Genomic DNA, 15,733 nt, shown 5'->3' with positions numbered 1-15,733 from the left:
TTGCTTGAACGTTGAATACTTTTAGCTATTTCCATTTAATACCATAACAATATTAATTGACCTAACTTCCAAGTTTCATTTCTGCTACCTCCTTGTCTTTATCTTTGCTGGGAAGCTTGTCGTGCGACTGGACTACTGATGTCGTGTTATAGTTGCTTTGACCTCTACAGCATCGCCAAAATTAATCGGTCGATTTCTCCTCGCCAAAGCTGCGCCGTGATGGCCTAGAGTCCCGGCAAGAGTGATATTGAACCCGAAAATGGCTCTTTTTGGATTTTCCTTTGCCCAATGAGGACAGTGGTCGATTGCCGCTGGTGTTGTATATGTGGGATGCCTCAGAAAAGACCAGCCAGGGATGCCAGGTTGTGTTGAGGGCACAGGGAAACTTGCGTCGATCACCTGGGAGCGCGAGTGCGATATACAAACCTAGGTTGTCCGTGCCATCCGCATGCAAGGGATCACTACCTTGATACTAATTGGGGCCAAACTTTGCACCACAATTCTTTTGACTATATGAGATGCTTCACCGCTCGCTCATTGCCTTATTTCAGTACGGGCTGGCCCAGGTCTTTGCAGTCCGCTCAGTCGATCAAGAAGGCGGAAAGTAGCTCCTGCCGCTGCATACGAAGGGACTGGTCTTTTGCTTTTATTGTACAGCACAAAGTCGGTTGATATCTCATTTTTCTACAATGCTGAGTTGCTGACTGTGTTAGAAGGTCTTTCGGTAGCTTTCGAGAGACTATCGACCATGGCGCAGCAGGTACTCAGCTTTTTGAGCTGGTTGGGCCACAACCCAAATTCTACACCACCAGATATGCCCAGCAATGAGGATGCGAAAGACACTTCAAACATCCGCACACCAATGTCTCCTGGATGGTATGTTTCCCCACCTTGTTTTTAATCGTTGCTAACAGGTAGATACGACAGCCAAACCGAGCTCTACCAGTTCGCAATCGATGACATTGAAGAAGTCGAAAGTTATTACGGGTTGATGTATGACCTGAAATCTGCTCGCGTACTATTTGCCGCGAAAACCAAAGATGGAACCAGAGTAGGGATATCTAATTGGGAAACGTTCATCAAAGCAAAGGGTGCTAGGGACGCAGTTGTAAAGATGAATGAGGATCTGGAAGAACTCGCAAACAAATACGGGCTAGCCTTGGATGAGGGATTGGACGCAGCTGATATCTTGGAGAATGGGCGGAAATGATCAACTCCACTTTGCATCACTGAAATTTGTATTTTAAGTATAGTCTTTGGCTGGGTGGAAAATTGAGATATTGTTTTAACCTTACCCGGCCGTGAGGTGTCTTTAAACGATAGCTTACTTTCTGCCAATCTTTCGCCGTCCGCATCTCTGCCTAGCTATGTCTTGCGCACCTGCAAACTGATAGACAACTCTCACTCTTTAAAATCTTACTGTTGGGTCATCCAGGCATGGGAACGGTGGGTGTCACAGAACGTACCCGATGGGACCATTGTGGGCAGATCGGTATAAGAATGGTTGATCGTCCCAACTTCCGCTATACTACTTACTATCTCCTTACACTCCCTTGTGCCCTTTATCAAGCCACAGAGATCTTGTGCAACTTCCCAAGAAGATGTCAGGTTAGTCTACTCAGAGTGTTTTTAACTCAGAACCCTGCTGATTTTTTTCGTCAGATCAATCCTCACTGCAACCGCCACCGCCGGGGAACCCGCGCAAGCGGAGAAGCGCGGACAATCTTTCTAGTCAGACGAAAAAGATCTTGCCAACTCCGCCGATGGGCACATCTCTGTCAGATGCCGTGCAAGCAGCACCCACCCAGGAGAGCTCCGCTCGCGAAGATATCCCCGCTGACAACATCCTCAGCGTCGACAATATGGCCAAGGCGGCAGTAGATACTGGGAGTATTTTTGAGCGTTCTTTATTTTTTACCCGCGACGCAACCGTTGCCGCATTGGAGTCTATCGTATGTTGCTGGGCTCCCACCAGCGGTTTGATCCCGACGGAGGATCTAGAGCGCTGGTACGAGGGGCTCTCAGGCGATGAAATAACAGCACTTTCTACCCTCGCGTGGCATTTTGGCACGGATGAAGTCGGACTCGGCGAACTCCGCTCATTTATATCTTCCCTTCCGGATGATGCTGATGGGCTCGAAAACCTTTGGGCTAGGAACAGATATCGTCAGGGCTGGAATTTCAAGACTTCTACAGAATTCGAGTCTATGCTTCACACCGTGAAGGTATGTGCGGGCCAAGAACGCGACGAATAGTTAGCTAATCGAAGACAAGGAAAATATCAAACAACAGGCTTTTCAGCATCCCGCTTTCGCTGAGATTGCGGCACAAAGCCACGGAGTTCAGAAAGTGGTTGAGTCGGATTTACAAAAATGGCTGGATGATTTTCATATGTTGTAAGAGGGAGAAGCCAGCTAATCGGAGATGTAAATAATCTGTGCTCCTAAATACCAAAACAATTCCCAGGCTATTCGAAATGGAAACACCTGTTCAGAATAAGGTTCTTGCTTAAACTGGTGATATTTGTAAGAAAGTGCAATTGCGCCAGGCGCGGAGCTGAAAATCAGTTCGCAGCTGGGGTTTTCAGGAGGGGAGGGGCAAAATTAGCGCGCGTCTTTCTACCACCGCTTTTAATTGGTGCGTAACTGCCACTTCCGAACTTGTGATTGGCTAAGAAGGCGGCGAGGAAAACGACACTAATTGTGCCTCACCCAAAACAAGGATCCCATCGCTTGCAGCAATTTTTTTTGGTGTGCCTCTGCCAGGATCCATGCACAGTATTGGCCCAAACGCCTCATTGCTGACCAGGAAAGTGGGCTGCTAAAAATGAGACTCATCCCATTTGCATCGTCAGTCGCAAGAACCTAGGCTTCGTCAACGGGTAGAGTACCTTCAGATGGGTGATTTACAAGTTGTTGTGAAGAACGCAGAAACCACCTGAAGCAAGACCTGTTCCATTGTGCATGTTAATATGTTTTATCAATAAAAATCTCAACTCATCCAAAACGATCCCAATCTCCAAGCAACACACCCAGAGCGATTAGGCCGTTGCTTGGTGGAAATGCTGCTGGAGAATGTAAATGGTGTCATACCGTACATAAGCAAATGCCGCCAGCCCTCCTGTACCTTCGTGGCTTGTTGGGTATGGATGGCCATGCACATATTGATCCCCAGTTGGGTTGGGCGAAGCGAAGATCCGAACCATTTGTTCATGGTCTCTGTGCTAACAAATTCCAGGGGCTCAATCCGAGTTCCCCGGGTGGGAAGCAAATGCGGTCAAGGTAAGGCTGGCTTGCACTCAGGACCTTGTTGTGTCTCTTGCTAGATTCCATAAAGAAAGGTCTTGCACCCACCTCTTGTTCTCTACATACGTCGGAAACGACGCTAGCCGGCATGGGATCACAGAACCCCAATCTCAACCATCTCCTTGGCCCCCGTTCCAAAAGAGTTTTTAGCTGCTTTCTAATTTTTACCTTTCCTTTTATCGTGCTTGGCGTTGTCTTCTGGGTTGCCCTCTGGATGGTTGCAAAAGTCGCATTGTGGTTGCCTGCCCAGTTGGCCAAAATAATTCCTCAGCCACAAAGAGCAAAGAGAAAACGGGATTGAACAAGAGTCGTTATATCCAAGTCCTCGAAGAAGTGAAAGCCCAGAGGTCACGACAGCTCCCACCCCCAAGAAACCAAAATGGCTCAGGAGGTGCCGCCAGTCGTGGTTGATGATTCTGAACCGAGACTGGCTGCATGGCGAACGAGGGAGGCGCCCAAAAATGACGCCGGCCAGATATACTGTGATCACCCAGATTGCCACGATCATATCTTCAAGCGACGCAGTGAGTGGACGTATGTGCCACCCTTTTTGGCTATAGTTCCTATTTCTTGAACTGTGTGCTAAGTACCTTAACAGCAAACACATGGATAAACATGACCGCCCATACAAGTGCACGAACCCAGGTTGCAACCAACGATTTACCCTGGCAGCCTGCATGCGCCGTCATCTATGGACGATTCATCAAGCGAACAGCAAATGGAGGTGGATGTGTCCTTATTCAGCCTGTGATCGCAGCTTTAGCAGAAAGGCAGATCTCAAAATCCATATCCACCGCTTTCATACAAAACCAGATAGCATCGAATCTCTCCGCGCTGAAATTACTCGGCTTCAGCGGGAAGCTATGCAAAGGGATTCAAGGCTGGATAAGATGGAAATGAAGCTGAAACAGGTACTTTCTCCTTCTGTTCGGCTCCCGTCCTGTGCGGAGCTCGTAGCGGGAGTTTCAGGAAATTGATTCCACAAAACCAAACTGCACATGTTCAAGGCTATCGGACGATAATTATTGGTTTAAGATATGTTGATGGCCTGTATTTAATCTTCTCTATGTGATTCAGGGCCCTGTTTTGTTTTCTGGTGTACATGCGTTGTTTGTTCGTGGTTGATATAAATCAAAGGAAATTGATTGGTTACTCAAAAATAGAACATCCTTGCTTTGCGCCAATGAAGAATAGTGCGTCCGGAAAATTAGAATTTCCGGATGTTGTGGTGAATTCTACCCGTTGTATATGACCCGGGAAACTCTACTGTGCAGTGGAGGCTTGTTTCATTGTATATCAGCTATCCATGCTTGGATACTTTGATACCACAATGGACCTAAGCCAAATGTTTGGTTTTTGCTTGTTTTGGACAATCAAATATATTCTTGACACCTTATCGTTGACCTGGGAAACTATACACGGCTAGAATCAAGGGGTGGGCTTGCGTGGCTTGTGCGGGTCCCAATAATCGCCTTGCTGCATATTTCGATGGAAGGTGCCCCCTGGAGCGAGTACTGAGCCATGTCTCTTTGACGATCACCACTAGCCCGTTGCCTTGTGCAAATGCAGGCCGGCCATCCACACATGTCTGTCCATCCACGGCTTGGTCCTTATACAAGGGAGGAATTTGCTCCTGTAGGAGCGAATGAACTTACATGCTTGTGCCTTTATGTTTGGCACCGGCGCCTCATTTGATGGCCTGGAAAGAATCAAGGCTGCCAAAATTGGCCTACGCCGCTTGGTAGCCTGTGATTTCTGCATTCATCATATCCTGGTTTTGGCTGGTTATCTGCAAGCATAAAAGGATAGGAGCAACCCATAATGATCTATCTTTTGTCTGCTCTTTCCCAGAGGCCTCATGGACACCCAAAAACACGTACTCGGTCGCGTACTGGCTGCTCCCAGTGTGTGAATGTCAGTCGAAAATGTGATGAAAGCCGCCCATTGTGTGGGAGGTGTAAGCGCCTTGGATTTGCCTGCGACTACACCCCCCGTCTCATTTGGAAGAAGGTGGAAGTAGCAAGGAAATCCGCGTCGTTGTCGCCAGTTTTGGACCCTCTGAGTCGGGTGGTATCAACCACAACACCACCAACCACAGCAACAGCAGCAACAGCAGCAACAGCGGCAACAATACCAATCTCAGCTACTCCCCTACTACCAGCAAGCCCCACACTCACTACGCTATCCGAGAGCCCTGATGTGCAATTGCTCTAGTCGAAAGACAGATGATGAACTCTATCAGTTTTGTGAGAAAGAGAATTATTTCCTATCAACAAATCCTGGAAAAAGCCAAACTAAAGTTTTCTGACACACTTGCATGTAGTTATCACAAGCGGCACCAGTATATTCAACTGGGATCATGAGGAGTCCCAAGTGCAAGATATACGATCCCTCTATTGGCAATTTCCCATCATTAGAGATGAAGTCAATGCTTTGATAGCACTACATGTCCAATGTTGCTGGGTGTCCTCACTGGCAAGCGTCGACCGAGCCATTACTAAAACTAGAGACTTTCTTACCTCCCCATCCGCAAACAGCAACCCCAAAGTGTCAGTTTTCACTATGATCCTGCTGGCCCAAATATCTGTAAGCCCCACCTGCGCTGCCACCTCCTCCCCCAAATATCTTCCAATACACTAACTTCTCCCTGGTCTGGTGCAGATGAGAGCCGGATATCCTTGGACTCACCATCTTCCTCAGATCCTATCATTATTATTGGCATTTCCGGTCAATGTGTCTGATGCAGTGGAAACAGACATCTGCTCCCGACTTAATCTACTTGAAATTCTAGGCGGCTTAGACATGGACGTGTGGATTGTGGGGCGGCGATCAGAGGCCGTTCATATCTGGGCTACTTATTGTTCCGGAAGGGAAGGGATAGAAAAAACCACCGGCCTGCCGCGGCCGCTTCTGGATCTGATAGCTCGTTTGTCTAGGAATGAGGATGTAGCAGTTGAACTCCTGGAGCTCTTGTTGAAATTACCCCCCGAGAGTGATGACTATGCCAGTAATGTTCATCGATGCTTTATCCTCACAGCGCTGCTCCAGCTACATAGCCGTGTCCGCCCTATGCCTGACGTAGACCTGCTGATCAAAAATCTGTTGGACATGATGCGTTGTCTTCACGCTGCAACTGACGCACGCTACAATCAACGAGTTCTGATATGGCCAGCATATGTGGTCGGCTGCTACGTGAGAGAAGTCGAAGATAGGAGCCTTGTCGAAAATACTCTACTACAAGTCAGAATCCCCGATCGCCCATCTGGACCTTTAGCCCCTGAGGAATCCGTACTGGTGATGTCACAGCAATTGTGGGATGAGCGGTTGTCAATTGGTGAAAATGATGCATTTCAGAAAATGCAGGCTCAGTTTCCTGATTTAGGCCTATGGTAGGCCTGGTGAAGACAGCTTATTCGCCTCACATAATGTGTATAACAGAATAATAATTATCAATTTAGATCGCGGGCAGTGATACGGCGAGTGAAGGCGGCAATGCCATTCGATGTCGGTTCTGGATACAGCGCCAATGACATCAGGCGCACAGCCTTTGAAATATCGCACTTTTATCCGCGTTTCTTTACAACGCTCAAAGCCAGCCAGTTGGTGGCAGTTATGGAAGGAGGGCCGTGGCTCCAACGAAGCCCATCAAAGCGATGGAAAGCTTTTGGCGGTAGAACACGTGGACCGCAACCAAGGCGGAGATGGAGATATCAGACCATCTCAAGTTCAGCTGGAAACTTCTAATTTCGACGGGTTTTCTGTTATCTGGTCCTCGAACCCTGCCACCGGAAATCCATGTTGCTCGATATTAGTTCGTTTCAATTTCCTCTCCACCGACTTTAACCCTTCCAGACGCATGGAGGGAATTCCTATTCGCCTATGCGCCAAAACAAAGGTTATATCTACCGGCCATGGAGATCTACCCCTTGAAGACCGGCCCGAAGTATGCTATTGCAAGGTCAAGTTGTTTGGACGTCGTGGTGCCGATCGAAAGCTTTCCCGCGATGTTGCATATGTCAAGAAGCTTATTGACGAGCTGAAACAGCAAATCAGCCAAGTTGGGAAATCGACTCAAGAAAAGGACCTTCAAAACAAGCTGCGCATATTTGAAGACATGTTATCATCTACTCGCCCTTTCAGCGCTCTCAATTTGAAGGGCGATGCCCATGATGACCCAGATCTCTTCCCAGTTCACCTGGGAATTACCGATGAGGGATTTTCGCACACAATTGGGTGGGGGTCCCGAAACAATGTGGCATCCTCATCTCAGCATGTGTTATCACCCGTAACTAGCAACCATTCGCTCAGCTCCTCTCATAACTCCTTTGACCCCAAGACAGGTTTTCCTCACCAGCCACAAGTCTATGACGGCTCCCGTTACGACTCGGAGGATTGGTCCAGCAATTCCCAACAGGATTCTGATAGCCTACAGCATATTAGGAACTGTATGGGCATGCCTTGCCCTACTCCGGGAATGACACTTAATTTACTGAGCCCACTCTCAATCTCCCCCGCTACTTCAGCTACTGCCATAGACATGAATTCATTTCGCCATTCTCCCCAGGCAGGAAGCGGCGTCGACGCCTTCCATCATCCACCCGCATATGTTCCGAGCAGTTTCGTAAACCGAGACCCAAGATATGACCCGCTACATGTCCAGAATTCTCCTATTAACGGGGTAAATGCGAATAACCACACTTTCCTCATGCACCGTGCAAATTTTGCTACTTAGAAGGCAACAATTTGTAGTTACAATAATTGTCCCTATACCAATTTTCCCTAATTCTGTGTGAATATGATGGATGGACGAAAAGCTCTTGCTCCGTTGTACTTCTTTGCTTTATTCCAGTTTCAATTGAGTTGCCCTCCCTGCACAATCTCTTGCCTTTTACCATCTTCTCTATCTAATACAGGGCTTTGTTTGATTTTGTGTTATACATGGGTTGTTTGTTCCTGGTTGATAATTTTATTATATCAAACAAAATGATTGATTACCTTGCTTGCGCCAATAAGAAATAGTGCATCCCGGAAAATTAGAAATTCCGGATGCTGTTGAAAACCTTAGCTATGTCAAATTCTAAACTAAACACAGCTTGAAATAAGGTCTCCCATTGCAAGTGATGGCTTGTACAAGCCCCAATAACTGCCTTGCTGCATATGATCCTGAGTGGGATCCCTGGGCCGTCAAGAAAAAACGTTGCAGCTCAGCACCGCGTCCATGGGAGGCCCGCTCCCGCCTCCGAGACATCCTTGCCAGTGCAAGTTCTGTGAAACGCCAGAACAGCATTGGAGTTGGCAGAAGAGTGTGGATGTGAGTGCAACCGGAAAGAATTTACCCCCGCAGGTGATGTATAGGGCTCCAGAATTTTATCAGGACAGGGAATATATGAGGTATATGAATATGTTACTTGCCGGCGTTCCTATATCAGACGAGGAGAAGGCAGAACCTAAGGATGACGGGCGTAATGGTCGACGGGGTGACGGGCGGATGACGGGCGGATAGGATGACGGGCGGATAGGATGACGGGCGGGTAGGATAACGGGCGGAATAGGATGAGGATGACGGGCGGATAGGATGACGGGCAGATAGGCATAATGGGCGACTGGCGTAATGGGGCGACGGGCGTAATGGTCGACGGGAGGTGTGTGCGGGCGTATAGTAATATGTGGATACAGAGAGGGTAAATGAATAAAGCAACCAATCAGTTAGAGGAAGGCAAAGGATATCGGGTTGTTAACATGATGTAGCGCAAGAAAGAAACTATTGTCTATTGAGTTCAAAATACCTGTCATCACCTACGCCCATGGACCTATATGCCCGAGAATTGCTGACTAGGTGGCTCAAGATTGAGTTGGCTATTTTGATTTCAAAGTTGAATTTGCTGGATATTTTGAAAAGTGACATTTTGGCTCCAATGGAGCCCACCTTTTTTCTACAAATTGAGATCTCTTCCCAAAGTCTGATGCTTCGAGCAGCGACTTTCTACCACCAACAAAGGTAGAGTGAGTGCCACGTTGGAAATATCCAAGGAGGCCCTACGTCAAGAGGAACCAAAGTTCAGCATGGCGCTTCCCGCTGCGGTTTATATATTTTCCTTTGCTTCGGGGACCCACACGGCACACAGCCTTCGCTGGAGTTTCTCAAGTTTCTTTAGCTGTTTACTGTACACACCCTCCTCTCTCTGTGCTCTTTGATCTTGTCTACTCTACCATCTTGTAGTCTCCCGCTCTTCACATCTAGCCTACAAAATACTTTGTGGACCTTTACTTTTTGTAACTTGGGTGGCTGTCTGGTCCTTTTTGTCCTGGTTTTCTTGTGAAGGGCCACAGCACGGGTTTTCTGTTGATTGCATCAGGTGAGTCGACAATTTTTCATGGATCAACCAGGCATACATTTAGATGCCTTCGCACGCATTCGAAACAATTGGATCGCTACAAAAACTATGTGGGTCCGTACCAACCACGCCTCGCCGGATCGCCGGATCGCCAAATTCGTTTGTATTCAGCCGGATTCCTGAGAAAACACTTACACGAGGCTTGTATGAATAAAATGATTCTCTTAAGTTGCTGTGCGACTCGGTTAGCTCTGCTTGAGATATTTTTAGACACATGAAGTTACTCGATTCGAGTAAGAGTTCTCAAGTCCCCATATTTCACAAAGGCATTCTCTTGTATTGCTATCTGAGATATGAAGGCCTTGTCAGATGCTAGAACACATGGATTTTTTAACAGCTTTTAAATATTGTGAAGTTTGGCCATTAAAGAGTATTTATTTAGAAAGCCTCTTAAAGAATAGGGGATATTTCCTTCAAGAATGACATCTGGCAGGACCAGGTCATGCTGATCTAGAGAATAGGGGATCTCCAAGAATGACATCTGGTATGACCAGGCCACGATGTTCTAAAGAATAGGGTATATTTCGCTGATAATTGCCGCAGATTGGGTAGGTCTGTGCTTAACCTCAACTCCTGTCGCTAGGGCAAAGGGCTGACGGCTGGAAGGTACTCCACCTATGACGTCATTTATGGCCCACCGTTTTGGCCCTTAAAGCTTAACAAGGCCCAGCGCTAACTGGCAAGGCTGGGCTTGCATCTCTGCACTCGTGCGAAAAGGCAATGTTTGCAGTTTTGTAATTTTGCATTTTCACTTTTTGACATTTTGTGCGATTTGGTCAGCATACACGATTTGACAGTCATTGTGTGTATTCTGTGGTGTTTATGACTTCCAACAATTGAGGCAGAAACAGGAAAGTGAGAGATGACTCCATAACACGCCAAGCAGCCCAAAAACAGTGCCTGTCACAGTCCGGACCAGAAGGACGCCAAGGCGTGATTTGGTTGGTTTGCATGGTCTGGTTGCCCATTTTTATCAGGGACAGGAGCGCGCCAAGCCATGCTCTCACAAAAAGCCACGTCTTGGCGTCCTTAAGGACGCCAAGATCATGAGCCATTTAAAAAGAGCGGCAGCTGACTCTACCAAGTGTAAGAATCTCTTTTTGAAAACCTAAGCTGCTCAAACCTATTCTACACTTTTATCAAACCACATCAGTGATTACACGATCTGCGTGGCCAGATCTGGACACCTCGCGTAGGAAGGAACTCCAGCAGCAACCACTCATCATTCAAGAACTACAAGATGCCCATTTTCAAGATACGATGGATCGCAGTGAGATTAATCATATTTTGTGAAATAAAATGGGTTGATGATGATGGGGACTTCATTGATTGGTAGAGTGCGGCGCGCATAGAATGGCCAAATATAAATAGATGAAATTCTCAACTTTTGCTTGCTTTTCATCGGAGTATAATGCAACCGCCATTCGCGCACGCTGCCTTCTTGGGATCAGAGACACAGAATCCATGATTGTGGCAAATATTGATTGGCACCATTTAATGGCAGCAACACTGTCCACATCTGCTTTCTTGAACACTGGCTAGCTCTGCTGCCCTCAACTTTCCAACTCCAACCTCATCAACTGGCATTCTCAGTTGAAATGAGGAATCAAATAGTTCTAGATGGTGACTTAGGTTTTTCAGCATTTTGTAGCAAGAGTATTAGTGGAGGGATACAAACTAATGCAGATTCAGTGGATATGTTGATAGAGCAATGTAGCCTGACTTGCATTTCATTTGTGTTTTGATATAGCATGCATTTGAGTAAGTAAGCATGGTCATTATGTGTGACTGCAACTCCTTTTATTACATATATATATATATATATATATATATATACTACAAAACTAGTTCTCCAGTGGCTAGTCATGAAGAGTTGATATGCCTTCATAGAAAATGCCTTGTAAGTGATCCAGGTGTTATGTATTTTTTAATGCAGCACTTCAGTGAGCAACTAGAATTTCTAATACAGAGAAAGCAAATGCAAGACTGAAAGCAAGTCTGAGACTGTTCAGCTGTGAACTTGACCTGCACAGACTTCATTGCTTGATGCAAGAGAACCTCAGTGTTATTCTTTACTAAGCACCTCTGCTGCTTGGTTGAAGGATAAGAATCATCATTGACTGCAGGCCAGCATGAGAGCTGCTCTTTCTCCATATCACAGAATGTGATTCCTGTGTTGATTGTGTTGATTCTTCACTGATATTCTGCTTCAAGACTAGCACCTGGCAAGGTCAGCATGCAGTCAACAAACATCAAGTGCTTCAGAGGCATGAAGGTCTTGTGCTTGAAAGTGTTCATGACTTTGATATTCACTAGCTTCTCAGCCAGTTGTCATTCAAGATCAATCACAGATTGCTCATTCTTATAGTGCTCAAGATTCTCATGAATCTGTCAGTTCTGCTGCTGCTGCTTCTCATTACACAGCTCATGAACAGTGTTGTTGTATATCAACTTTGCTTCTGCTATCTGATCACAGAAAATCTTCAGTCTCTTCAGCATCTCAGAGTTGAACTTGATGAGTACTCTGTTGTCAAGATGCTCTAAAACAGTCTTGCACATTTTGTTGACATGTTCTAACTCAGCTTCACAGTCATCTAATTTCTACTTGTGCTTCTGAATAGTATTTTGCTGATCAAGAACAATTGAAAGATATTTGAAAGATCTTGATTCTTCTGAAGAGAGCTTAAATAATTGATTGAGATCAATCAATGCATTCATTGAGCAGGCAAATTGCATCAATTCTGTTTGAAAGTCTGTTTTCTAAACTATTCTCTGTGTATCAACATCAACATTCACCTGATAATGCTTGATGAAGGTGTGAATATTCATGTGTTGAAGTATAATGTTCTGAAGAGTCTTTGATACTTTCTCTGTTCATCATTAGTCTTCTGACATGACTGAAACATGAAGAAAATGAAGAAGTACTTATCACTGTTATTAAATGTCTTAGCTTCAGCATAGCAGAGATTGTATGAGTGAGCAATCTTTTCAAAGTCTGTGATCTCATCAGCTCAGTGTATCTGAAAACTCATCATGAATGAAGTCATTCTCTTATTCAGGTAAATTTTAAATTCAGTGAATGTTAGCTCTATCTGACAAAATATAAACTTATTCAGTAATTCATTCTTCAGTAGCAGTGATTGCTGTCTCTTGTCATTCAGTATTTTGACACTATAGAGTTTCTCTGCAGAATTCAACACTAATTCAGTTGTTGAAATTGACTTGAATTCTTCAATATGAAAGAGCATAGTCAGCAGGCAGATATGTGAGCTGAGAATCAGAGTTGAGTCAAAGATGATTTTCAGAATCTTAAACTCATTTCTATCATTCTGTCAGTCAATCAGCTCATGCTGCAAGAATCAGAAACACATACAGTGTCTTATCTTCAAAAAATCTTTTAATAAACTCTGATTTTAAGAATATGAACAATTGAAAATGTTCATTATCTGAAACTTGAATCAGAGTTAGCATGATATCTCAATACTGAAGATGAAGAATTACTGAGAAATGACTGATGATGATGACTACAAACTACAAGAAGAAAAGTATTTGAATGTGCTGTCAATCAGAAACAAATATTATCTCAGTAATAATGAGAATGACTCAAGTGAACTCAGTAATATCTTTGATATATATATTCTTCTTTGATTGTCTGACAAAAGTCAGCTCATTTTCTGTGATCATCTATACAACAATCTGCAAGAGATTAGTGATGCTTCTGATTTAGTGACTCAAGAAGAGAGTACTCACATCTTTCATCTTGACAATTGTATCTTTGTTGAGTTCTGATACTGTTTTCTATTTGAGAATAAGATGTCATTATTTTCAAAATGTCTTCAGTGAGCTTTTGCATTTAATATCTGAACAGTATTGATTATTTTTATCATAACAGATATCACATCATCAACTGAAGAACACATACAGAAAATGAATCATCTTCTCTGAATCAGAGATTTACTTTTATTGCTGCTCTGTGTTAGTCTTGATGTGCTGACAATATCTGTTCAGCATCACTGATGAGTTTATAATACTGTTGAAGAGTCAAGTAAGTCACAGTCTATCTCTCTCAGTAATCACAGATCTCATTGAGTTTTTTCTGAATTTTGAAGCTGTATCACTTCTGTTAAAGCTGAGTGATATTAAGACTCTCTGCTAAAGTCAAATAGTGTTCAGTGAGAAGTTAACTGTCATCATCATCTTCATCATGACTGATGAAGTCACTTTTATACTCACTGTCTGAAATGATGACATTCAATGTGAAGAGAGAATTCAGAGCAGCTAAAACATTCATTTTACTGCTACTCTGTCTGTCAGATCTGGTCAAACAAGACAGAGATGTCATGATCAAAGCAGTTCAAGAGAAGCTGACAGTAGAGAGAAACAGAACAAGTAATGAATGACTTAAGACACTTTCATGAATAGAACTGACCAGGTAGTGCTGTGAAGGAGAGAAGGAAAGAGAGATGTCAACAGCATGATGAGAGTGATGAAGACTGAAAGCAGAGAGAACAACATGAATCTTCAGAAGAAGTCAAAACTAACAGAGTGAAGTATCAAAAACAGCTTCTCTCCTCCTTTCAAAAGAAGAGCAGTGAGTAAATGTTGGTGAATGAGAGTGCTTGAAAGCACATGAAAACACAGCAAGTTCAAAACTCATGACCATGCATGGAGGAAAGCATCACAGCTATGGGGATATATTCACATGATGATTGAGATTGGGTGGTTGGCAGGAGGCCAAAAGCAGCTGTGAAAACAGCCATTTTCAGCTGCTGGCAAACTGTCACATTGTTATATACAGTATTTATTCATCAGTTTCTATTTAATCAATTTAATACTTTGACTTGATGTATAAAGTCTAAAAAAGTATATTTAATTGATAAAATATATTCTTAAATATATACTGTTCTTTAGTGCAAAAAACTATTTCTGATTAAAACTTTATAAAGGTATCTTCATTCAATTAACTGTGAATATATTAAATTTAATTTAATAGAAAATCAATAACAAGATCATTAACATTAAACTTGATCTTTTACTTTTAATTTTTGGACAAGATATAAGAAAAGGTCATGTTTATATTTATCTAGAACAAGAAATTATTCCTTTAGAGATTTATCAGACAAGGTAGGTGTAGGCACATTGAATGTTATGAGGGTTAAGTTCATTCAGTCAATGCTGCAGTTCAGTCATTCGTGCAGCTTGTTGTTGCATCAATCTTCAGAGATCAGCATTATCAGCTGCAAGAGCATTGATGTCAGTGAAGATTTCTGCTGAGAATGAGTGCTCAAAAGAAGAATCATAATTCATGTTTAGGGAAAGGAATTTCTTAGGCACTCCGGCCTTATTCTCAGGATGAAGGTTCTCAGGTCTTATACACTGGACGAAGGCTCTTAGGCCTTATAAGATATAGAGGAACGAATTCGTAATGTAACAGGCGTGCTACCAAATACAGCCCTAGCACTTCCTTATAGAACAAAAAGACGAATTCGTTAGGGGAAAAGAAAGGAAAAGAGAGAAAGCTACAAAGGTGGGCGAAGAGTTTTATACGTTCCAGGCCAGAAGAAGGATAATCCGGGCGTGAGCAAGGGGGAGCGGTGAGCAGCAGTTCAACTCCCTGACCAGCGCCCGGTGGAAGCACACCTCCCCCTCGGCGGTCAGGCTGACCAGAGAAAGCTGGCGCCTATCAAGTTGTAGCCCTATGAAAAGCACGAATCCCTAAACAACAACAACGCCTCGCTGGATAATCCGGGCTAAGAGTTTTGGTTACGAAAGGGTTATCACCCAGGCGTTAAGCCAATTACACAGACAAGAGTCTACTCTCTCAGGTAAGTCAATCTTAGAAAACAAGGCCTGTAAATACAGGATGATCAACACTGCTGTAATGAAGAAACAATACCAAGATATATTTGTTGTGAATGAGATAGAGAGGCAAAAACATAAGAGATCCACACGCGGGATTCAGTGTGATGGGGATCTCCACTAGGGATAAAGCTCCATGACCTTATTATTCCGCTGCTGAGCGCGTTGAAACAG

At 44.2% G+C, this 15,733-nt stretch overlaps 6 protein-coding genes across 6 annotated transcripts; all 6 read left to right on the top strand.

Annotated features, from left to right (window-relative positions):
• Positions 1 to 748: 748 nt before the first annotated feature.
• On the top strand, positions 749 to 1,210 carry PAAG_11812 (hypothetical protein; the record flags this gene model as incomplete). The annotated part of the gene is made up of 2 exons (XM_015847392.1): positions 749 to 876; positions 928 to 1,210. 2 exons carry the CDS (start codon positions 749 to 751, stop codon positions 1,208 to 1,210), a joined length of 411 nt encoding a protein of 136 aa, XP_015702984.1.
• Positions 1,211 to 1,601: 391 nt separating this feature from the next.
• PAAG_04145 (hypothetical protein) lies at positions 1,602 to 2,512 on the top strand (the record flags this gene model as incomplete). The annotated part of the gene is made up of 4 exons (XM_002793827.1): positions 1,602 to 1,608; positions 1,663 to 2,225; positions 2,293 to 2,396; positions 2,467 to 2,512. 4 exons carry the CDS (start codon positions 1,602 to 1,604, stop codon positions 2,510 to 2,512), a joined length of 720 nt encoding a protein of 239 aa, XP_002793873.1.
• A 1,172-nt stretch (positions 2,513 to 3,684) lies between these two features.
• Positions 3,685 to 6,698, top strand: PAAG_04144 (hypothetical protein; the record flags this gene model as incomplete). Its single annotated transcript, XM_015845183.1, has 5 exons — positions 3,685 to 3,839; positions 3,904 to 4,216; positions 5,404 to 5,551; positions 5,629 to 5,891; positions 5,967 to 6,698. The coding sequence occupies 5 exons, from the start codon at positions 3,685 to 3,687 to the stop codon at positions 6,696 to 6,698; spliced, it is 1,611 nt and encodes a 536-aa protein (XP_015699409.1).
• A 109-nt stretch (positions 6,699 to 6,807) lies between these two features.
• On the top strand, positions 6,808 to 8,037 carry PAAG_04143 (hypothetical protein; the record flags this gene model as incomplete). The annotated part of the gene is made up of 1 exon (XM_002793825.1): positions 6,808 to 8,037. The coding sequence occupies one exon, from the start codon at positions 6,808 to 6,810 to the stop codon at positions 8,035 to 8,037; it is 1,230 nt and encodes a 409-aa protein (XP_002793871.1).
• A 388-nt stretch (positions 8,038 to 8,425) lies between these two features.
• Positions 8,426 to 8,808, top strand: PAAG_11811 (hypothetical protein; the record flags this gene model as incomplete). The annotated part of the gene is made up of 2 exons (XM_015847391.1): positions 8,426 to 8,616; positions 8,661 to 8,808. The coding sequence occupies 2 exons, from the start codon at positions 8,426 to 8,428 to the stop codon at positions 8,806 to 8,808; spliced, it is 339 nt and encodes a 112-aa protein (XP_015702983.1).
• Positions 8,809 to 9,679: 871 nt separating this feature from the next.
• Positions 9,680 to 10,993, top strand: PAAG_11810 (hypothetical protein; the record flags this gene model as incomplete). Its single annotated transcript, XM_015847390.1, has 3 exons — positions 9,680 to 9,799; positions 10,678 to 10,786; positions 10,854 to 10,993. The coding sequence occupies 3 exons, from the start codon at positions 9,680 to 9,682 to the stop codon at positions 10,991 to 10,993; spliced, it is 369 nt and encodes a 122-aa protein (XP_015702982.1).
• Positions 10,994 to 15,733: the final 4,740 nt, after the last annotated feature.

Source organism: Paracoccidioides lutzii, assembly GCF_000150705.2.
Source record: "Paracoccidioides lutzii Pb01 unplaced genomic scaffold supercont2.10, whole genome shotgun sequence".
Classification (NCBI taxonomy): Eukaryota; Fungi; Ascomycota; class Eurotiomycetes; order Onygenales; family Ajellomycetaceae; genus Paracoccidioides; species Paracoccidioides lutzii.
This window is presented reverse-complemented; position numbering and strand designations above follow the sequence as displayed.